This window comes from Balaenoptera ricei, chromosome 1 (genome assembly GCF_028023285.1).
Source record: "Balaenoptera ricei isolate mBalRic1 chromosome 1, mBalRic1.hap2, whole genome shotgun sequence".
NCBI classification, from domain to species: domain Eukaryota; kingdom Metazoa; phylum Chordata; class Mammalia; order Artiodactyla; family Balaenopteridae; genus Balaenoptera; species Balaenoptera ricei.
Window position 1 is genome coordinate 58,943,447 of NC_082639.1, and position 23,745 is coordinate 58,967,191.

General features: G+C 42.4%; 1 protein-coding gene across 2 annotated transcripts in view; it reads right to left on the reverse strand.

Annotated features, from left to right (window-relative positions):
• The window catches only part of WLS (Wnt ligand secretion mediator), a 106,756-nt gene that overhangs the window by 13,969 nt on the left and 69,042 nt on the right, over positions 1–23,745 (reverse strand). For both annotated transcript variants that reach the window (XM_059924346.1, XM_059924345.1), the window contains exons 4-11: positions 21,320–21,481; positions 19,458–19,594; positions 16,338–16,506; positions 14,097–14,194; positions 13,669–13,732; positions 11,618–11,761; positions 10,322–10,405; positions 3,673–3,826 (exon numbers count right to left, since the gene is read on the reverse strand). In XM_059924346.1, coding sequence (XP_059780329.1) covers positions 3,673–3,826; positions 10,322–10,405; positions 11,618–11,761; positions 13,669–13,732; positions 14,097–14,194; positions 16,338–16,506; positions 19,458–19,594; positions 21,320–21,481 — 1,012 coding nt within the window. The remainder of the gene's footprint in view (positions 1–3,672; positions 3,827–10,321; positions 10,406–11,617; positions 11,762–13,668; positions 13,733–14,096; positions 14,195–16,337; positions 16,507–19,457; positions 19,595–21,319; positions 21,482–23,745) is intronic.

Below are 23,745 nucleotides of genomic sequence, written 5' to 3' on the forward strand. Positions count from 1 at the left end.
AGGGTGGGAGGGAGGCTCAAGACGGAGGGAATATGGGGATGTATGTATGCACGTGGCTGATTCACTTTGTTGTGCAACAGAGGCTAGCACAGTATTGTGAAGCAGTTATACTCCAATAAAGATATTTTTTAAAAAATACAGTGTATCCCTCTGAGAGTTCATTTTCTAGGTTTCCATGTAATATTCCAAATTAGCTTTTTCCAAGGAGCTTCAAAATCTTGACAAACGCTCCATAATTCCTACGATACATTGTGTGATCTGGCGGCGGATGAAGAGATGAAAAGGGAAGAGAGCAGAGAAGGAAAATGATCGGAGAACCCAACTTGGAAGAGCCCTTTCCAAATGCACAGGGCACAGCACCAGCCAGGTAAGCTAAGGGCACAACAAGTTGCTAGGGGCTTACAGGCTTCTGCAAAGTCACAGTGGGTCATGTCACCACTGCAGGGCTGCTAAATCGTGCGACTAAAAATTGTGTTTATGATCAGAACAGGGTCCCAAAAGAGTCTGCCTGCTAGATTGCTTGAATGTTTTTCAACAAGGGCCCTATTGGCATTTTGGGCAGGATAACTCTTTACTATAAGGGACTGTTTTGCTCCTTGTAGGACATTTAGCATCCCTAGAATCTGGCCACTAAATGCCAGTGGCACGTCCCAGTCATAAATGACAATCCAGTACAGCCATGGACATTTCCAAACACCTCTTTGCAAGGGATTCAGTGGATATGACCTCCTGTTGAGAATAGCTTTTGAGCTTTCTGTGAAATTACAGATCTGTGTGTTGTGTAGACTTCAAAAACAACAACAAATCTGCTGGGGAACAAATCAAGTTCTATTGTCAACGGCAAGGTTTGAAGCCTAGGAGGGTCGCTGCTGTGCTGTGTAAGACGTCCTCGTGGGAGCTGCCTAACACTTGGCTCGCAGCTCAAGCATCTGACCCCACAGGGTGGCAGGCAGTCATCCTGCCTCGGCAGGCCTGGCCACAGCTCCGGCCTCCCATGTGCCTGAAAGTGCTGGGCTTGGGCGAATTCTCACCAGTGTTTAGAAATCCCTTACGTGTGACGGAATCACCCCCTGGGCTGCCACTTTATGAAAGGAGGTGCTCTTCTGCCCCTTCCTTGCTAACGGGAATGAAGAGAACCATAGAATTTTACGGTCCCAAAAGATTTTAAGAGAACACGTACAGGTGGGAGAAGTGGTGCACAGAGAGGGAAGCAGTTCGCCACCAGTCACACAGCAAAAACAACCAGAATAGTGTACGTCCATAAAGTGCTGTAGCACGCAGTCAGTACTCAATAACTGTTACCCGCTAGGATTATTATTCCAACATCCCAGGAAGTCCAGCCATTGCTTTAGGTGGTATATCCCTGGAAGGCAGGAACTCCACCTACTAGGTTCCTGCTTAACACTCTCAAGTCAAGGACAAGTCCATATGGTTTCTGTCAAAGTCCAAGAGGATGGCCATGAAATGAAATCAAGATTCTTGTTCACAAGCCCAGAATCCCTTCCTTTGGCATTATGGAGGGCCACTAAGAGACCACATACTCCCGTTACCATGCATACAGTAAAATACAGAGTGCTGGCAGTGGAAAGGAAGTTGAAGGCTACCTGGCTCACAAGCTTTGTAGAAGGGAAGTCAATCAAACCAAGAGCTGGGCAGGTGGGAAGGTGAGCCAAAGGTCTTTGTTCTTGCCCAGGACCCATGGCCAGAGATGGACTTGATAGTGTGACAGGAAGTCATGGAGTAGAAAGAAAGAGAGGCCTGGTGTCTAGGATGCTTTTGTACAGAAGAGGCAGGTGTAATACTGGGGACAGATGGTGGCTGAGACCATTCCACGACCCTTGACCCTCAGCACAGATGCCCTCCTATCCCTGCTCCATCCCTCATGTCATCTCAAGGTGACCTACCTCAAGATCACTGGCCCATCTGTGAAATAAGAAAGCTAATCTAGAACTCTTATTTCTAAAGCATTAATGCACTCAACATTTTCAAAGCACCCTTAAAAACCGATCCTGGCCCTTAAGGAGTTAAGCGTTCCAGCAGGAGAGAGAAGGCACAGGCAAACTCATCTACTACACCTACACAGTGAGTGTCACGTGACAAGTGTAGTCATGTTCCCCCAGGCCTGCTCTTCAGAACACTAGTTCCAAATGACACCATGCCTAGAAAAAGGGTTCCAGGGCCAAATGATTTAATAATTTGGAAGTGGGACTACCCTGGTGGTCCAGTGGTTAAGACTCTGTGCTCCCAATGCAGGGGGACTGGGTTTGATCCCTGGTCAGGGAACTAGATCCTGCATGCCACAACTAGGAGCCCGCATACCACAACTAAAGATCCCGTATACCACAACTGCAGATCCGTGTGCCGCAATTAAGACCCAGTGGAGCCAAATAAATAAATAAATAATTTTAAAAAATAATAATTTGGAAGTGCTGTTACCCCCACCCATTTTAGAAGACATAGTACAAATTAATGTGCTAAAGGCATTAAGATATCTTGCAGTAAAATCATATTAATGCTGATTCAAAACCCAATGATTCTCAAACTCATTTGACTACTAAAGCCTACCAACATCCCATGGCAACAATATTCTATCGAATGTAATTTGCCCGACTCCTAGTGGGGTGATCAGGAATGGGTTTGAAGGAGGAGAAAACATTTTGAATGGACCCAAAAGACGAGTAGGGTTTTATCAGGCCCAGATGGAGGGGGGATATGAATCCATCAACTCAGCAGACACTTGCTGAGCACTTCCTATGAGCAAGGCCAACCCTTGGTGCCACGCAGACATGCAGACCTTAAAGCCCTGATCTCTGCTTCAGGGCAGAGTGAAGGGCACTGGCTCTGATTTGACAAAAAGCATCTTTTGTTGGGGGAATAGGAGGCACGTGGCCAGGGTAAAGCAGGCATGAAAAAGGGAAGAAAGAATAAGGGTGGAGCCAAACAATGTAGGCCTAAGTATGCAAAGAAAAAGGAGCTCTCAGACGTGTTGTTTACCAGGTCACCTCTTCCATGTTAACAGCACCGGCCCAGGCAGTAATGTTCCCTCTGCCATGGCTGGTAGAAAAACCCCAGGCAAGCCTCTCCCTTCTCCGGGTCTCAGTTTCCTCATCTATAAAATGACTAGACTGACTAAGTTCTCCAAGGCTCCTTGCAGCAGCACCAAAGACAGCACATACTAGCACTTCAGGGGAGGAAGGCTATGGGGACAGGAGAATAGCTACCGGTTTGGATGTGTCAACAGGCTTGCAGGAGAATGAGTAGGGGAAAAACGAAGCTAGCTCCACTTCAACTCAGGGCCTAGTCCCCATCCACCCAATATCTCAGCTTGTGGTTCTCAAACTAGAAGAATAAGTGTAGCACACTTTCCAACAGTCAATTTTGTTCAAAAAATTGAAGAAAGTAAATTTAATGTTTGTCCTAAGACTGGGAGATACTGTAGACTAGAATGCAATATTCCCAATGTATTTTAAAGATTTTTTTTAAATGAGGACTTATAGAAATACCTGCCCTATGCTGGCGTTTTGTCTTACGGCCCCAGAGTCCCTGGAGGTGTTCATTCACACTTGGAGGGAATGTTCGACTGGGGAACCCAGAGCCTTTGCTATCTAAGTCTTGTAGAGACAGAAGCCTACTTATCCTGATTAAAGCTATGCCAAAGAGGCTGGAACTCACCATTGGACTGGTCTTCCCCATAGTTTTTATGGGACGGTGCATACAAGAACATCAAAGCAAAGACATACAGGTTCCACATGCCATAGATGCCTGTAAAAAAGGCACTGTTCACTTGGACCGTGACGCCGCCCCACTTCCAATGGCCTTCAGTCACCTACAGGATAAAGAAGTGACATTCAGTTGGAACCAAGAAGAAACAATTCCAACATAGGAACCAACTAACACAAACACCAAGTCTCTTCCCTATATGGGAAAGTGAAGGGCCCTGTAAGATTCCACCTTTTAATCCGAATCATACTAGTCTGAATTAAGGTTAATTGAGGGCTTACTATGTGTCAGGCACACAGTCAGTGGTTCTCCTCTTGGCTGCACATCAGCATCACCTGGGTAGTGTCTCTTCCTAAAACAGCAGCACATCATTATCCCTAATTTAATGAAACGGCATTTGAGTCTTAACGCTTAACTACAATTATAGTTCCTCCTCTGCTACCTGTCTTCCCAGCTGGATGTAAACTCCCTGCAGGCAGAGACCAGTTCTGGGTTGTTTTCTGCCGTATCTTCAGCACCTGATATACCACAGGGTTGGTTAAATAAACAAATGGGTCCTCGGAGTGAGTAGTTTTCTGGAGTGGGGCAGTATGGAGAAGCCGAAGGACACAGGCTGGAAGTCAGAGACCTGGATTCAAGTCCAGGCTCTACCACTCATTCTCTGTTTAATGTAAGAGAAGTAAGATTAAGACTCTAAACTTCAGTTTTCTGAAGTGCAAAACAAAAACTTGCAGGGTTACTAAGGAGAATTAAGTAAAAATATTTCTAGAAATCTCCTGGCACACAGCAAACACTCAAAAAATCTTATTTTATAATGTCACCCTATGTAAGTCACTCACGAAGGTAACTATGAAGCTTTCATATGCTTTACAATTTGGCAAGAATATTCTGAGGCTGGTTTTGTCTATGTTAATGACTTGGTAATTGTTTTAAGGGCTGATGACATATGGCTTGCACTAACAACTGTCAAGAAAGCTGCTGAGCAGAGGAACTAATAATTTGTGCCAGCTCTGAGATCAATGAAATGATTTTGACCACTTCTGCTTGCTACAGGAAATCTTAAATGGGAGTAAAAGAAAATATTGGACAGATGTTCCTGTGATGAGGCTGGGTTATATAAACCATATCTAGGAGCCCCTCCTTCTAGGAGCTAAAGTGTAAGATGGCAAGCTACCTCTAAATGTTAATGACTTAAACAAGCAGGTTGATTTCGCCTCCTGTTTATGAGGCAGTGGGTCTATATTCATTTGGTACCCTCTGTATAACCCATGACCCACAGGGGCCCCAGGCAGAATAAAGCTATAAGGACAGGTATTTCCTTCTGAAAGACCTGGAGTGTCAGTTAACTAGGTTAATGGATTATAGACTTGCCAGTTTTAGTTTGGCCTTGTTAATACATAATTTTTCATTTTTGTGATTCATAAACAAACCACCACCACTAACTCTTATTTACTTTGGGAAATAATTCACTTTATATGACATGCTCAGGAAAGTTTTTTGGCAAAGAAGGATTTCATAACCATCAATGATTTTAGAAAAATGTACCAGCATTCAAGCTATTTAGGACTGCTTCTTAGAAACGTCTCCAAATGTCACTCTTCTTACTTTTAAGTACAGAATATCCTATCTTTATAAAAATTACAATACTTAGAGCATACTTAAGATGATTTTTAATGTATATAATGGAAGGGGAGAAGTAGCCTTAAGACAGTTTTTGGAAATCCATGTACCTGCTATCATAACAAAGGGAACTCTTCTTTATGTGATCAAGGAGGGGAAATGAGGCTGGGAGAGCTAAAGGTAATGTGGAGTAAGGCAGTTCTTATTTTCTTCTACTCTGTTAAGGCAGTGGGCCCCTCAGCTAGGGGAAGGGCCTGCAGGAGAGCCTACTTCCCATAATATAAGCTGGGAATACTCAGTATTGACAAATTTGCTGAAATTGATTCTTGCTGGGACTGGCATAACTGATCTATCTAAGGAAACACCCCCCTGCATGGCTGGTACACAATGGCGCTCTGCAGACAGATATTTGTTGAATCAACATGGGCAAAAGCACAGGGACGCGTGCAAGAATGCCAGCACAAATACAGGGAGGTAGAAAGGGGGTATAGAAAGAGTCACTTTTAGGAAATATCTGACTAAGAAGTAAAAAGAAAATATTGCAGTCCATAGTAAACCATAATAATTACACTTAAAAGTAAAAGGAGTAGTCAATGACCTAATGAGTAGTCAATAGGTCAAATCATTTAAATAGTGCTCTCTACTATATTCCTTTATTATCACTTAAAACAAATCGTTAACGTAGATATTCACAAAGCTAAGACTTTTAGAAATAATAACAAGGATAATGATAGTTAACGTTTATTCAGTGCTAATGATGTGCCAGGCACTATACTAAGAACTGTACGTGGAAGATATCATTTAGTCTTAATAACAATCCTATGAGGTAGGCAGGTAATATCTCCACTCAACTGACGGGTAAACTGTGACACAGAGTATCTTGCCCAAGATTGCTCAGCCAGAAAGTTGTGCCTCTGACCCACCAAAAAGGTGGGTGTTCCTAACCATTATACAACACAAGAGTAGGAATATTATCTTAAATAGGATGAGTCTCTTAGTTAGAGAGACTAAGAGGCAACTATTATGTCAGGTCAAATTTCCTTTGAAATTCACTTAATTGAGCACAATGCACATATTTATACAGTATGTGTGTATATATATATATATACACACACAGGTTTTTATATTCAAATCTGTAATTATATGAACTATGTATCCCAGATGTAGTAATGTTCGGTATATAACAAACTAGATATATATGCAAAATACAGTTTTACAGTAGAAACACTGAAGTGACATGCTTATACTATGAGGGACGCACTGGAACCAGGACTGGCTGAGGACACAGTAGATTCATGCCCCCATCTCACGCTTGCTTTGGGACACCTGCACTTGTTTAAAATGGAGTTGCAGAATTACCCACACTATTTGATTTGTAATGTCTAAATGCATTACTTCCTGCTGAGGGCAAGGAGTTGAATTTGCATAAACGGACTGTATACATAATGTCACTCTACTGTTTGGAGACCCCATTGTGCTTTCCCCTCTTCTCTCCCAATTATTCATGCCTGAGACATCCTGAGCTCCGAGTACATTCCCACCAATATGTACCACAATGAGCAGCCTCAACAGAGCAGGCCTTGTAAATCCAAAATCTTATTAATGGCAAGGCAAAGAGGTGACAGTCACCCCCTTTAAACTTCCAGAGAGAAAAATCAGGTAGCCCCAACCAAAAAAAAAAAAAGAAAAAGAAAAGAATCTCCCCTCTGCCTGAAGTCTTATTTCTAAAAGTCCCCGTTTTTCCTGATTTCACATTTGAACAATTTACTTTTGTGTGAAACCACCCAATTATACCCCTGTAGCCAAGTGAAGGTCAAATCCCTTTACACCCAGTAGTCTTGACAACCAACATTCCACTTTACAACGAGATTTCCAAATCCCAGACACAGGCTCTCTTACTGGAAACATTTCCTCTGTAAGTAACAGAATGAAGTGATCACATCCAAAAAAAAGAACTGGGGAAGGCTCTCTGGGAGTTTGCCGCATGTGGCTCGACCTGAATGTCAGGCACCTGGAATCCCCTTAGTGAAGGTCAGTGACCGTCTTTCCTGCATTGCACTTCTGTTCCCTACTGCCTGCCACCCCTAAATGGAATGCCTCTTTCTTTTCCAGAGGGAAGGGGCTAAAATACCAGACTGTGACGTGCCATCACTTGGTTGCTATGACTGAGGCCATTTAAATGGCAGGCATTAAAAGACTGCACCTCAGTACCCAACTACAAAGCCTCAAGGTCACTGCATTCCACAGCTTCCGTCGGCCTTTCATTCCTGGCCTCAGAGCTTCAATATCCTGGCGAGATCCCCTCGCATTATATTTCATGGGGCTTAAATGCAAGCTCTCCCAGCAAGCCTGAGAGTATAATGGGAGTTTTAATACATTCCTTGTACCTAAGGCTGGGATCTATTTCAGAAAGTTACCCAATAGGTTTTCTTTCAGGTGAGCTCATTGCTGAGACATTCCAAAATGACATTAAAAAATAAATCCTGTGATGACTGTATTAACACAGTACCTGGGACACTGAGAGTTATGCCTGAAAACGTCTTAGATATCTATAAATAAACCTTAAAAAAAAAAAAAAAACCCAGCAGGAGGACTCTAAGGAGCTAATGGAATCCAACAGACCTCATCGCTACCCCCTTAGAGTTGAAACCCACTCCAGGCCAACTGTCGCAGCAGATATAAAAAGCCAGCCACAGGCTGCAGCCGTGTTAGAAAATACTGGGCAGTAGAATATTAATCTTTTTCTCCGAAGAAAAGCCTGCGACTTGGAAGGTTGGCCTCCTTTGCTTCAGAAAGGTGTACTAATGAAACATGTACAAGATTAAATCTGGGCAACATGTAGCCAGCTTCAAGATCAGCCAAAAATCCCTCTTGCCTTCAGATGGGAGAGACGCTCTGCAGAAACAAGAGAGTAAGTGGGATGGGATGGGGCCATGGGGGAATGACTTCAGCTTTCTAAAGTAGCAGAAGCACGTTGTTAGGAGCAAAGGGGTCCTTTCTTTCTGCCTCCCTGAGGACGTATCTTGGCATTACATTTTATTCCTCAGCCCATCTTCCTCGAGGTTCTGTTTCTCCAAGGAGTGTGTCCTGCTCTCGCAGCCTTGCAGAACTGGCTGTATTAAGCGTCACAGTGCATTACTGAGGGACCGGAGGACCGGAAGGCATTTTGGGCACATGAGGGACTCAGCCAAGGGACAAGTCTGGCCTCACACACCCTTGTTTGAGCCTCAGCTGGTTGAATAAAAAACTCATTCAGAATCTGAAATATTTTTACTGCATTTGGAGTGGAGGGTGAAGTTTCCAAGGTTTTATAAACAAACAGTCTGATACAAACACAGCGTTGTTATAGGTCAAAGCAGAGGTGGTGAACAGAACCTCTGAAGATGTGTACGTATATTTGTTTTATTTTTTTCTATTCACATCAGCCTTCAGCAGCAGCACTAACACTGCCCAGTGGGTGTAGCCAACAGGGCTCTAGGGATTAGAGGTACCCTTGGGTATCCTTGGATAGAATTCAAGGGGTCCATGAACTAGAGTGGGGAAAAAAATTATGTCTTTATTTTCACCAGTCTCTAACTGAAAGTTACCATTTCTTTCAATTATGAATGTGAAAAACAAATCCCCATAATATTAGCAATACCTGTAATTTTGTCACCGATAGAAATCATATTTTCATATCAATTATACTTATATATCTGAAATCTCTGTAATATGTATAACTGCAAATATACATCACCTGTCTATCTCTGTATCTATATGATTCCCTTTGAAATCCAAAGTATTTTGTTCATTTTAAAACATTCAAAGAAGAGGCCTTTGGATGTTTGGAAGGCCATGGCCTTCACCTAAGGTTACCTAAGGGGTCCAGGACACAAAAAAGCTTAGGAGCCCCTCTCCTAAAAGGAAGTTTGCTAGCAGAATGGGGCAAGTCTTGTCCTAATAAGGCTCTATCTGCACTACTAACATTCTCACTTTTAATCAAATATAGGGATGACAGAGCAGCTGGCAAAGAAAATCGAAAGACTGGATTCTGGTTTCTAACTCACTGTATGTCCTTTGGTACAACACTCACCCTGCTGCTACTCATAAGAGCGCAGCTACTCACGCTCACAGTTTGCCAGGCCCTCTGCAAATCACTTTGCAAGCATTACTTCATATGATCCTTACAGCCGCCTTCTTCAGGTGGTGCTATTATTATATCCATTTTACGGATAAGAAAATTAAACCTTAGAAGTGTTCAGTAATCCATCCACAGTCCCACCCAGTTGGAAAACAGCATAAATGAGAAATGTCTCTAAGGCCATTAGACTTCATATTCTAGCAAACTGGCATAGCAATTCCTATCCTACTTACCCATCAGATTTTTGTGACGCTCAAAAGCATGATAGGTACGTAATATGTATGATTTAAACAGTACTTTCCACTTTCCAAAGCAAGTTACCAATATTTAAAAATCATTATCATTACCATTATTGAGATTTTTCAAGTAGAGCAAAATGTTGAGCTTTGGAAATAACCAGCAGAAAGATAAAGCTCTATCAAGGGGAATTTTGAATTACATTTCATGTTTAAGTGGCAATAGAATTGTTACAAAGAATGGCTGATGGACTGTAAAAGGATCTATGTTACTGCTAGATAAGGATCAAATCAAATTAATACTTGCTTGTTGGTAATCTGCTAAGGGGCTTGAAAAGTTATTCTCTTAAGTAAATGAAACAAGTGCCCTTCAGTCTAGCTGCAGGCTTTTAATTTATTTAGCAACTTTTCTCTCCTACGGGGCTGTACTGAAAGAAAAATTCAGTCTACCTCTGGCCAGGTGATAACAAGTCCCAGATTAGAGCAGCCTAAAAGCAATGGCTTGATCAGCTGCCCAGCCTAACAGCTTCTCCGCTCCTTTCACAGTAGCTCTATAGAATTTTCTGTGCAAAGCAGAGGCACCTTTTCAGGACATTCTCATCCTGACCTCTCAGGGTCAACTTACCTGACTAACGATGAAGAAGATGACAGTCATGGCAGCACAAGCCAAGGTGATAAGCATGAGGAACTTGAACCTGAAAATCAGCCCCTATTAGGAAAGAGAAAGAGCAGTTTAACATTCTACCAGCTACCACCAATCCTTTTCTCAATATGTAAGTGTATCAAAAGCTAATTTTAAAGAAATCTGTAAAACCAAATCCCTAAGAGTAACAGTGAAATAATTTCACAAAGTAACATTTCTCCTGCAGAGGTGAATATGACTGGAAAATTTACTGGGCCAAATTATTTCCAACGTTCTTATCTGTCATGAAACAGTGATACCAGAGCCTGGGAAATTATATTCACAGCACGTCATGAGGCTGCTAATTTCCCTGCTAAGCTAGTTATGCTTCTCTGCAAGGGTTCAAAGTTACCAAATCCAAGTTTTCTGCGGTTGTAATAAAACTCTGCTCCAGTGAACAAAGAGAAATGTGCATATTAATCAACATGAAGTGGATTTGGTTGAATTTTCTCATGTGTCATTCCAGCTCTAGACACAGGCAAAGCTTCTGAAAGTGCCCCTGCTTCCCGAGAGGAATTGAGGGAACCTGTGTTTCAGGGAGAGACGTCTCTTATTCAGGGGCTCTTATTTCCGCTGCATATAAAAACCCTGTGGTTCTGCAGTTTCTGTTTCTCTTTGCACAAAGGAATTAGGCCCATGTCTCCCAGGACAGCCACTTAGGCATGAGCCTAAGGGATCCTTGAAAAGTTAAGAATGTGTTGCCTGCATTAGAGATGTGAGGCTGTCAGTGTGTTTCCCTTGAATAGGGACATGATCTATAAACAGAGTGAGCACCTGCTGGATATTTTAGGGGAAAGTTGGTTAATTGAAGTCTGGAAATCAGATCACCTGGGCTGAACCCCACTCTCAAGGCTGATTCTCAGCAAGAGAACTTGAAATAAAGCCTCACTCCAAGCCAAATCCCAATTCTACCATAGTCAGGTCTCCTATCTAGTACACACCCACATTCCATTCCAAAGCTGAAGAACCTGCTGAACAAGTTTACTCCTTACTGGGGATAGAAAGACATTTATACCACAGAAAACTCCAAGATCTAGATAAGCCAGACAGCTAGATGCCTCCTCAGAGTAGGATTTAGCCTCTTATTTTGCCTAGAGGTTCTACATTACATGAGACTCTCTCACTGTGTATTTGGAATAAAGGCTTCCATCTCCCCTACATCTCCAGGGGGGGGTGGTGTTCACATCCAGCAGGAGACAGTGAGCACCAGCTCCTGAATGAGCCCAGAGATGTGCTCACCTCATAGTGCAGCCGCCGGACTTTGCTCATGGCTGACAGGCTGGACTGCTTCCCGCTGATGTTCCGAAACACCTGAAAGACCACGAAGCACAGAAACAGGAAGTACAGGCAGAGGCAGATGCCAGCCACAATGATGAAGGCCATCTGACGGCGATCAGTCAAGGGAACGGCCAGCTCATCGCCAAGGACTCAAGTACTTCCCTCCCCATCTCTGTGGGCGATACTCTTTGTCTCCAAATATTGAGGCAGTTCTCGGGAGGATAAAAAATCTTAAAACCTGGCGTTCTCATACCAACAACAGAGAGGTTTTCTGACACAAAAGTACCAGTGAGGAATGTTCCAAATTGCTTTCTAAGATGAGTAAGAAGAGGAATGGAGCCTTGCTTTTAGAAATGCAGACTCTAGGGTCCACCCTAGACCTACTGAATCAGAATCTGCCTTTTAACAAGGTCCCAAGGAGAGCCATAGGCACAGTAAATTTGAAAAGCACTAAAATATTGGATATTGGTCGTAAAATATTGATCAAGTGGAAAGTTGCATTAAAATCAGCACAAGAGTTAAAATACAGGTGCCTAGGTCTCACTGCAGATCTACAGAATCAGATTTTCCAAGGGCTGGGAAACCAAGTACAACCATTGTTGGGAACCATTGGGCTAGTCCCTGGATTTTTATAAGGAGATTGAGCTACCCTGGAATCTGGAGGGGATGGAGTGGGGTTGGGTGCAATAGTAGCAGCTGCTGCTACAAGGGATACTGGGCCTGAGACTGCAGGTCTTCAAGTAAAACCAGGGATGAAGTTCTGTCGCCATCTTCTCTCACCACGAGAAAAATCTTGTCAAATGGAACGAGGAGCAGAAGAACACATGGCCAAAGTGGGAGCTGAGGGTGGGAGCAATATACTCTGAGGCCGATCTTCAAAGCTTAATCTGAGAACCAACCAGGTTTGGGGTAGAGTGAGCTGGCTTGGGAGGCAGGTGATCGGACTCCAACTTTTTTCTGCTACAACTCCATGCCAAGTTGCATATTTTAAAAAATTTTAACAAGTGTGAACTCAGCATTTATATTTCATTAAATAATATATTTAATGCGGTTTCTCTTTCTTTCCTAAAATCAATGGTACCCTCGGATGAAGAGAAAAGAGTTGTTTGCTGCAAGACTTGACAATTTATTTGCCTCCTTAGACCTCTATCACATCTATAGAATGAAGGGGTTGAGGCAGACTTAACATTATAAATATTCTTGGTGTCGTGCAGCTCACATTTGAGGGGGCGCGGCGCGGAAAGGGGGAGCTCAACTCTCTCGTCTTTAAAGCAATGATACTATTGATCATGGCCAAACAAAGCATATTCACCAGCACATGACAAGATATTATCTATCAAGAAAGAATACAACTCAAGCCCCCTCTCCAGAGGACAGTCTTTTTCTCCTGAAGCACTTAACATATTGTTGAGGAAGATAAAATATTTAAATCCAGCATCCTAAAAGGGATAAGCTAAGACTGTCGCTTCTGCTTCATAAAGATGACTCAGACACTTTATGCCAACCAACCAGAAGCCTGGGCGACTCCTCTGGAACTAATCCCCTTAGCCTCATCTCCACTTGGTCTTGGAAATGAATAGCAGCAGCATGGGATGCCAGCACACTAAAGTCACTGTGAGAAGCCTTGCACACAGACGACTTCAGAAACAGGCTCTCCCACAGGGGCCCAGAGATGAGCCTCCGTGGCTCCAGGGAAAAGCTAGTCATGCTTCGGTCTGCAGTAAACAAGTGTATAATAGATCATTTAGACAGGCAGCAGTAAGACCAGCTACTCTGATCCTTCTGCCGTGGGGATGTGCTGTTACCTCCTCATTTGGCCTGCTCTCACCCAGGCTTGAAAGCAAGCATTAATTCTCCTCTTTATGTGCCTTAATTGTGCTGTTATCATTGGTCTGAAGATCAAAGCCCTGGCTGAGCACATATGGAGAGCATCAGCGGGACTTAGAAAATGATCTTGGGGACCAGGCGGCTATGGGACGAAATAAAACCCTGAGCCCATCAAGAAAGGATACAGCCAGCTCTGTTCCAACATCTGTAGTCCAGATACTGTAGAAGGGATTCGTGAGTTGTACCCCTCTACAAAGAGAAACGAGATGGAAAGGCAAGAAACAATTAATACAGAGGCAAAGGGGAACTTTCCTTCTTACATACTCTCAGCTTTTCAGCCAGAGGGGCAGAGACTGTATTTAGACTAAGTCACAGAGGACTTAAAAGAGAAACGGAGTTTGAAGAATACAATCAGCTCAAATATTTTGTATCTATAAAGAGCTCTGTCTCTGATTTAATCCCAGTGCTTATCTGAGGATGTGACCATGTCCAGTGCTTTCATCCTACAGGCTCCCGACCACCCCCTCTCCTTTTCAGATACTTTTTCAAAAGAGCTGGGAGTGGACCTGGTGACATGCATTTCAGCCCAGGGTCCCACGAGCCCCCTGCTCACCTCTCACACATGTCAAATATGAAGAGGCAGAAAGAGCCAACAGCAATTGGTCCGACTTGCTTCCAATACCCTGCTATGTGATTCCGCTCGTGCTGATCCTGAGGAAAACCAAGTTGAAAAACGAGATAAACGTGTGGGAGAGCAAAGCAATTCTATAGGTGACTCAGTCATCCAACAATCCCTGCTGACCACCTGTTGTGTATCAAGCATCGCGCTAGACCAGCATACGAGCCCATCCATGAGGGTTCTCATCCTGTTCTCATAAGAACAGGATGCTACAGGAGGCAACACAAAGAAAGGCCTTGTACCTGTCAGGGAGGAAGATATTTTCCTCTACCCTTCCAGGTTCTTCTGGCTGGTCTAAGAATTAAAGTGACATGAGACAGATTAACAAGGTGAAAATCAAACAAAAGTTTAATAACATGGGAGAGTCCCAGGAAAACTGAGTAACTTGCCAAAATGGCCAAAACCCTCACCTCCCTTTTCTTTTGATAGCGATAAATGGGTGGAAAATTTACTTAGAGAAAAATGCACCCATTCCATAATTCCTTATTCCTTCATGATATAGATAAGAAACATAGTGTTCACAAATGGAAAACATTTCTCTAAGTTGTACATAGCTTTTTGTTTTTTTTAAAAAAATTTCATCATAGAGCCTTATCGACTCTTCCTTGACATCTTACATAAATTATCTAAATAATAGATCCACATTTTGCTTAGCTTTTATAAATAGTTTGACCTAATCACCAGACCACTGACCCTCACCTCTTAAGTACTATCTTCAGCTAAAGACAAAAGAGGATGTTGGGGGTAGTGGTTTGGGACTTCAAAGGGGAGGAAGGCAATTCACATGGAGATGAAAAAGCAAATGTTTGGTAAATAAATGTTTGCTGGGCCCTGCAGATGCAATGAGATGGAGTAAACTGATTTTTAAGGCCCTGCCTAGAGTTTTCCCCACCACACCCAGCCCATATTCTTGCAGATATCTCTGGTGATAGCTCTATTCAGGGAACAGGTCCTCTATTGAAATTCTTTTAGGCAGTTAGGTGGAAGGTCCAAGTTTCTTCCTGAGTCTTTTGAACCTTGATTGTTTCAGCTAGAAATAATTCACACGCCAAAGAGATATTTTGGTTTTGAGTGGCAATTTTTGCTCCCCTACATACCTTAGATAGTGGAAGTTCTGTGATCCACAAAATAACTCATTCAGAATTAAATTCCTATGTGACTTATCACTTGTGTTTTTTCAGGTGGGGTAGTTCCCAGAGGACAAAATAAAGACTTAAATGCATTAAAATACGTCAAGTGTAAGCGGTCTCTTATGGTTAGGAAACTAGAAATAAAGTCTATCTTCATTAAAAAGAATGATTCCTCTTGATAGATATACAAAGATGCTAAGAGACAGAAAATGAAGGAATGTAAAGTGAGAAAACAGGGAAAGGTAAAAGACATGTCGTAGCATCCAGGCTAGGCAATCCACCCAGACTGGCTGTCCTGCTGCTGCATCTGAGTCCCCTCAACTCCCATCCCTGCTGCCGAGGGCTGAAGGACCCCTCACGCCCACCCCAGCTGTAAGGAAAAGCCTCTTTCTCCTCTCACTGCTCTTGTGGAAGGGCTGCAAGCCTTCAGAAGCAATGATCAAACCATAATGGAATTTAAAAGCAGGCCGCTCTACTATGAGGCCCATATGCCTGACACAAGGACCAAGCTCCAGCTGGCCTATCCTCCTAGCCACAACGTGATGACTGCACCATTCTTATTTTTATCCATGGTATCTTCAATCCCTCTTGAAATATGATTTGGTGTGTGTGTGCAAACTGAGACCAGGGAGGTCAGTATTTCAGGGTAATAGGGGTTACTAGGCCACCTGGACAAATTGCCAGCTGCAAAGAGCCCGGCCCACATTCTCTGGCGGTTACCTTGGTCCTAGGGACAAGCAGAGCTGAAGCCAAAGGACAAGAAAGAGTGATAATCATTAATGTTTGTGCATTTACTTTCTGCTAAATACTTATCCACGTTACCTCATTTAAACCTCACGAGAAACCTATACGTTAACCTTTAAAACCCATTTTATAGTTGAGGAACCTGAGATTCAGAGTGATCAAGTCACTTGCCAGCTAGTTTATAAGTGGTAATGCAGGAACTTGAACCACGAGTCTGACTCCAGGGCTCTTGAGCTCACTACTCCTGTAACCACTAGTTTATTCTGCCTCACCCCCTGCCTCTTCCCCAGGGTGCTCTTACCATCATGTGCTCACCACAGAAGATGATCCAGAAGGAGAGAAGCATTGCATAGAAGATGCCCTGTCGGATATCGCCAAACAATAGCATCCAGGTCCAGTCAAACCCAATGGAAAACCATTCCACTGGGATATTGATAAAAGTCATGGAAATCCCAAGGGCAAAGATGACTCTGATGGTGAGAAAATATCAGGAAAACTACTTTGTTCATCTGGGAGGCAAAACATTTTCGATTTAAAAATCAAAACCCAGTTTTGGGAACTGAGATGTTACATATTGGGACTGAAGCCATATGATCAGTTTCTTTGCTCTCATAATGAGTTTTTACACGGAGATGCTAAATGTCTTCTTTCATTGGCACCACTGCAGAATGAAGGAGTGTTACATTTATCTTTCTACACAGTAACTGAACCTAACCTCCTGAATGCTCTGAACTTTATCTTGGTGCCACCTCAGATCAAGAGTTTCCTATAGTGTTTTCACCCTCCCTTGCCTTCTTAAACAGACCTCACTGAATATAATTATCTGCTCTTACCTATTCAGGTTATCATTAACCTGATCATTAAGAACTCATTATTATGATATCCTCAGCAACCAGAAAGTATACAAGCATATTTGTTTCAATAATACATGACTCCAAACAATATGAAATACAAATTATTTTAGCTGCTTGTTTCATTTTTATTTTGCTTTTCTCCTATGATTTCCACTTCTCTATCAAAATATCATTCATTTTGTTACTGACTTATTCACACTTTCATTCATACCCATGATATGTTTATTAAGCACAAATCATGTACCAGGCATTTTGTTAGGGACATACATACCTAAATGAATAGGACCAGTTCTTTCCTTCAAGGAGGAATATTCAGTGGCTGAGCCAGACAAAGTGTGATAAGTAATGTGACAGAAGTGTGCACAGGCTGCTACCAGGACTTCTCACTTTGATAGAGACAGAAATTGAACTGAGTTGTGAGTCAAGATTAGGGAGGTGGAAGGGCATTCCAAGCAGAGGGAAGAGCCTGGAGGGAAGCACGGAAGTCTAGAACAGCCTGAAGCATTTGGGGATCTGTATGTGGCACATATCAGGAAATGACAGGACATGATACCAGAGAAACAAAAAAGGCTGAGCTGGTAAAGAAACTTGCATACCTCATTAGAGAATTTGAAAATTATCTTGAAAGGACTGAGGATCCAATAAGAAGGTTAAGCAATGGAGTGACATCATTCCATTCATTCATTCAACAAATTTATATTTATTGAGCTCCTACTATGTGCCAGTCACTATTCTAAATGCTGGGGATATAGTAGTAAACAAAGTAGGCAAGAATTCTGCTCTAGTGATGCTTGTATTCAGATGGGGTGAGCAGAGGGGTATGGGAGGAATGATAATAAATAAATAGAGAATGAGTATTATGAAGAAGTATAATAAAGCAAGGTAGGTGAATGGAGAGAGATCAGGTGCAATTTAAATAAGGTAGATGGGAAAAAAACCTTTAAGACAGAAATTATATCAGGTCCTGAAGGAAATGAGGCATTGAGCCACAATGATACCTGGGAAGGAGCACTTCAGATGAAGAGAACAGCAAGTGCAAAGGCTCTACGGTGGGCACATGCTGGGCATGTCTGAGAACCATCAAGGTGGATGGTAGGTGGTGCAGAGAATAGGAGATAAAATTAGAGGTGGTGAAGAGCCGGGATCATCGAGGGTTTATAGGCCAGAGCAAAGGAAATGAAAAGCCAATAGAGAGCTTTGAGCAGAGCAGTGACGTCATCCAATTTCTACTTAAAAGGGAACAGTCTGGCTGCTGTATGAATAGATTTCAGGAAGGAAAATGATGGAAACAATAGGAGCATCTTATAGCAAATAAGAGGCTATTTCCTATAATCCAGGTTAGAAATGAGAAATCATGGTGAGTTAGATTAGGGTGGTAGGAATGGAAATGGTGAGATTTCCTGGTGTGTTGGAAGAGGCATGTAAAAAAAGAGAAGTAAAGGATGCCTCCTGCATGTCTGCTCAGCTGCTTCTGAGCAGCTGAAAGGATAGAGTTGCCAATTCCTAAGACCAGGAGGCCCCGAAGAGGAGCAAGTTTGAAGTGAGAGGAAAACAAGTGTTCTTCATATGTGTTACATTTCTGTGTAAATGAAGATGTTAAGTAAACAGGTAGAATATTTGGGTCTAGATTTGGGAGAAGCTGAGGTTGACCATGTAAATGTAGAGTCATCAGAGTGTAGATGATTTTTAAGACCACAAGACTAGATGAGATCACCCAGGGAAAGCAGCGTAGCTAAGAAAAAGAAGACGTCCAAAGACCGAGCCCTGGTTCCAAAGTTTAAGAGGTCGGAAAAATCGTTGGAAGCAGCCATGGGGACTGAGTGGTCAGCAAAGGAGAATAACAATGAGAATGTGGAGGAGGCTCTATGAAGAAAAAGGGAGTGATCAGTTATGCCAAATGCTAACGACAAGTCAAGAAAAGCGAGGACTGAGAAATGAGCATTGGATTTGGAATGTGGAGGTCATTGGTGATTCTGTTGAGCAATTTTAATAAGGGGTCGAAGGAGCTCAAGAAAAAGCAGGAGGAGAAGATATATAGACAAGATTTTTGAGGAGTTTTGCTGTAAAAAGGAGCAGAAAATTGGTGTGGTGGCTTCAGGGGGAAGTACAAAGAGTTTTGACTAAGAATGGGAGAAGGCAGAGTGTGTCTGTGTATTAGTGGGAATAATCCAGCAGAAAGGAAAAAGTCAATAATGTGGGAGAGAAAGGGGCTATGTCTACAGAAACATCATCCTTCTGGCAGTGAGAGGGGTTGGGATCAGTTAGCAGCAAGGCAGTTCGTCCACTGTAATAGAGAGAAGTATCTGATGCAGAACATGGGAATGAAGAGCAAAGATATAACAGAGAGCTGGAAATATGAGAGCAGTAGAACCCCTAGGATTTAATAATAATTTGCACATGAAAGCTGAAGGAGAAAAAGGAGTCCAGGCTGATGTGCGGTCAAATCACCAGCCCAAGTATTCATAACACACTGACCACTTGAACTAGGCCCCCAGCAAAACCAGGTCCATGGCAGGCAAATCACAGGATGCCATGTTCCTTAAGGGTGCTCCAAAATCAGCTCTTACTTTTCCAGAAGCACTGGAGGTCGAGACATCATGGTGATCCTCCTCCAGTACCACACCATAATGATGAAGATGCTGGGTGTAAGGAAGGTCTTCATGGCAAACCACACCTTGGTGAAGCCTCCATTTTGGTGAATTCCCTAGATAGAGACCAATCATAATTTTGAAGGTCAATATATCTTAGTGTTATTTGCTACCAGCAGATGCATTCTGGGGAGAGGTAAATGGAGATCTTTTTTGCTGAACTTTCAAGATCAAGAGAGCTAACATTCACAGCATATACTGTTCTAATACTACCTCCCTGGGCCCCTCCTCAGGCATTGTAGAAATATAAATCAAAAGGCATAAAGATAGACTCACTCTATCCTAAGGGAATGATTAAGAACATGATCAAAGATTTGTCTGTAAGGTTTTCATTGAAAAATTGGAGCTATCTTAGATGCCCAAAATGTTGGCATTGGTAAAACGTGTTAAGGTAAATCTGTACTGTGGAATGCTAAGCAGTACTACAAAGTATATTTATACTGTATTCACAATACACCATTAATTTTTTTTTGGTCACAAACTCTTTATGAACTCAGAGAAATGTATTATATTATCAACATCTTGAATACATATGTAACTTTACACATACCCTGGCCATTCATTGGTAAATCAATCCCAGATCTCAACACAAATATTTTCCATCACGTTTTTAATAATATGTGGGCGTTCAGTAATATGTGGGTGTCTAGTTAATACACTCATTAGACAAATATTGAGTGCCTACATTGTGCCAACAGTTGGAATACAGTTGTAATGTGATTTGTTTCTATTAATACAGTATTGTTAATGATAACAACTTTTTTTTTTTAATTTGTCAGAGCGGCTTTCAGGTTATTCCCATAAAATTTCATTATACCTTACTTGTGTTACAATATCCTTCCTTTAGTGGAGAGAAAGGGGTGGAATGGATGTCATTGCCACAGGAGTTGCATATAAACACATTCTCTCTTCAAGAAATGAAAAAGATTTTGTGGGTGCCTACTGACATAGTATGCCCATGAAAGTTGGTATATACGTAAGCACCAGCCACCGTATTTCACAGTGAAGAAACTCTTAAAAACCACTGTAGCAAAGTGCTTTTAGTATTTGCTAATGAAGATACAGAAACACTGAAATTCTGGGTTTCATGTAGAATAATCCCAAATTAAGACATTTTAAATATTCTCAAAATTTCTTCCAAGGAAAGATACATACAATTAATTTTAAAAAGCAAGGAACGAAAGAGTCAGTTGAGTATGATGGCCTTTTTTTTGTGAGGGAAGGATTATATACGTATATACACAGAGAAAAAAATTGAGGAGATACAGCATAACCTCAAAGTGGTTATTTCTCTAGATGGCAGGATGTTACAGGTAATGTTTATGTTCTACTCTGTGCTTATTTGTGCTTCTAATTTTCTAGAGTAAATATGTATTTGTTTTTTTAGATGTAAAAAAATCTAAATTAGATATAAAAAGTCATGCTGCACATTCTATTTTTTCCCCTACTAAAGAGATAAAATGGAAAGAACCTAAATCACGACTGCTCCCTTTAACATTTGTGCTTGCAAGGTGAAACATGTTAAAAATAAAATTACTTTTATCTTGGTGTTATTCACTATATAATCATGATCATCATAATAAGATCTTAAATGGACACAATAATTGCATTACTTTCCATTTCCATGGGTTTGTTATTCTTCTTACTTCTTAATGAAATAGTTGAGACATGGAGAATTCAAGAGTGAGATGGAGCGTCTTTCCAATACACATGCTCACAACCAGTGTTCTTAGCCAGTGCTCTGATGTGACAGGCTGCCTGGATCAATCAGATTCACTTACCACCAGCCGGATATCCTTAATCTCTCCAATCCCAACGTTGATTTTCTTCTTCTCATTCACAGGCAGCCGGATGTTTAGAAGGTAATACTTATGAGCCACAGACCCAATTTCCATGAAAGGAAGGACGTCACATTCATAGTAACGGCCCTCATGTTCTGCGGTCTGGAAGAAGAGTGGAGGGTTTGAGGCATGGTCACTATTTCCAATAGACTATGTCTGAATTGTCTTGCCTTTGCCTCACATCACCAATTCTAAAAAGCTAATGCTTAAAGGTATACCTCAGAGGTACAGATAATAGGGTACACTGGAGGCATGGCATCTACAAGCTGCCCCCTCCCCCAAAATAAAACCCAGGGACTTCCCTGGTGGTACAGTGGTTAAGAAGAATCCACCTGCCAATGCAGGGGACATGGGTTCAAGCCCTGGTCCAGGAAGATCCCACATGCCACAGAGCACCTAAGCCCATGAGCCACAACTACTGAGCCTGCGCTCTAGAGCCCACGAGCCACATCTACTGAACCCACGAGCCACAACTACTGAAGCCCGTGTGCCTAGAGCCCGTGCTCCGCAACAAGAGAAGCCACCGCAGTGAGAAGCACACGCACCACAACGAAGAGTAGCCCCCACTCACTGCAACTAGAGAAAGCCCGCACACAGCAACGAAGACCCAACACAGCCAAAAAGAAATAAATACATTTATAAAAAGATAATAATAAAACCCAGCCACATTCGAGATAGAACCAGAAATTTTAGGTAACAAGCAGAAATTTCTTCTATTTCGACACCTTTCTCAGCTCTTCAGTCCTCATTAGAGCCTCACGTCAGACTAACCTGGTCTACCAGGGCTACAGTTTTATTTGCAGCGTACCGTCGGAGACCTATAAGGCTCTGTGGAACAGTCAACTCAAATGTTCAGGAGGAAGCCCTTGCTAATGTTCATCACTTTCTTGGATGATGACTACTTATTTACATGGTTTTGGCCTGCAGGAGAAGCTACAAGAAGCTGAAAATATCTACTTATTATTGATTTGACCAAAAAAAGAAGCTACCCAAGGAGCCCTTGGAATTTGGGGAAGACACAGAGGGATGAAAGGAAACAATGAGATTAGCTTGCTAGAGATGACCACTCGCAATTCTCTGCCTCTAAAGCTTTCTAACTGCCCAAGAGACAAGATGGCAGAGGGAGCAGAAATTAAATAAACAAAAATTTAGCCAGTTTCTAGAAAAGCCTCTTGGACTTCCTGCCAAGCAATTTAAGAGGTAACAGCCAGCACATGGCAGTGGGAGATTGGCAAGTAGTACAACTTGCTTTTGAAAACTAAATTCTGCTCTACCTTCGCAGGACACATGGCTATGTGTCCCAGCTGAGGAGTGGGGGAAGTGGGTACGTATGGACACGTATAGGCAGGAGCTTCAGCAACCGAGGACTCTTCCCTGATAAAGCAGATGAGTGTCTTGTCTTCACTGCTGGATTCGTATGCCAGCTTCAATATTTGCTTGATACCTCCTGATGAAGTGATGGGGGACTGATTTGGTGTTCCTAAGCCTGAATTCTCAGGGCCTCCAAAATTTTTGTAAATCTTCAGAGTAAAAAGTCCAGTGGAGAAATCAAAAGGAAGATACCAAGGAGTCTGTTTCTTCTGTGATCTTGGGGCAGGGGATGGGGGGTGGGGAGGGGGGCTCTTTACTGGACAGTCAGAGCTTAGAGTGCAATAAACAGACCTTTGTACAGGAATGGAAGACACACATGACATAAGTAGAGGTAGAGCAGGCAAATATCTGGCTTACGCACTTCCATTTTTCCCTTTCCCATTCATGGCAGACATCACTAATCAATCATGATAATTTTTCATCCTCTGAGGTCTAAGGGGCTCTTATCAGAACTACCAGTTGATTAGACACGGCATGTAAGATTTTAAAAATTCTTCTGTAGAAATGATCCTTCTTTCCCAAATCTCAGCTGCAGGTTGGATGAGTCTTCCTGTATAGATCTGTCTTCCTCTCCCCTCTGCTCCTTTCTCTTATACTTACAAATCAAGGCTATTATTAGGACTCTGCAGAACTACTGAAAATACAATGCAGGCTCTAATTCAGCCTCAGATGAAGCTGCACTCAGGAGGCTGATTACCTGCTATGGTAACAGCAAGAGGTGGGTTTTCTGATGTGTTTCCAGTCAGGGTCTTATTTATAGAAATTGAGAGTTTGAAGGAAACAAAACTTATTTAGTCTAATGCCACTGGCTTGATTATGTGGCTCACCCAAGGTCCAAAACTCATGGCAGAATTGGGTTGAGGACGTGGGTCTCCCAAGTCCAGCCTCCAGCTCTGATGCAGAGGAGGACGCGTGAGTGCAGTAGGAAGAAAGGAATGCTGTTTTGCCTCAGACATGCCTGAAGGCAGGCATTGTGCTGGGATAAGGAGGGCGCT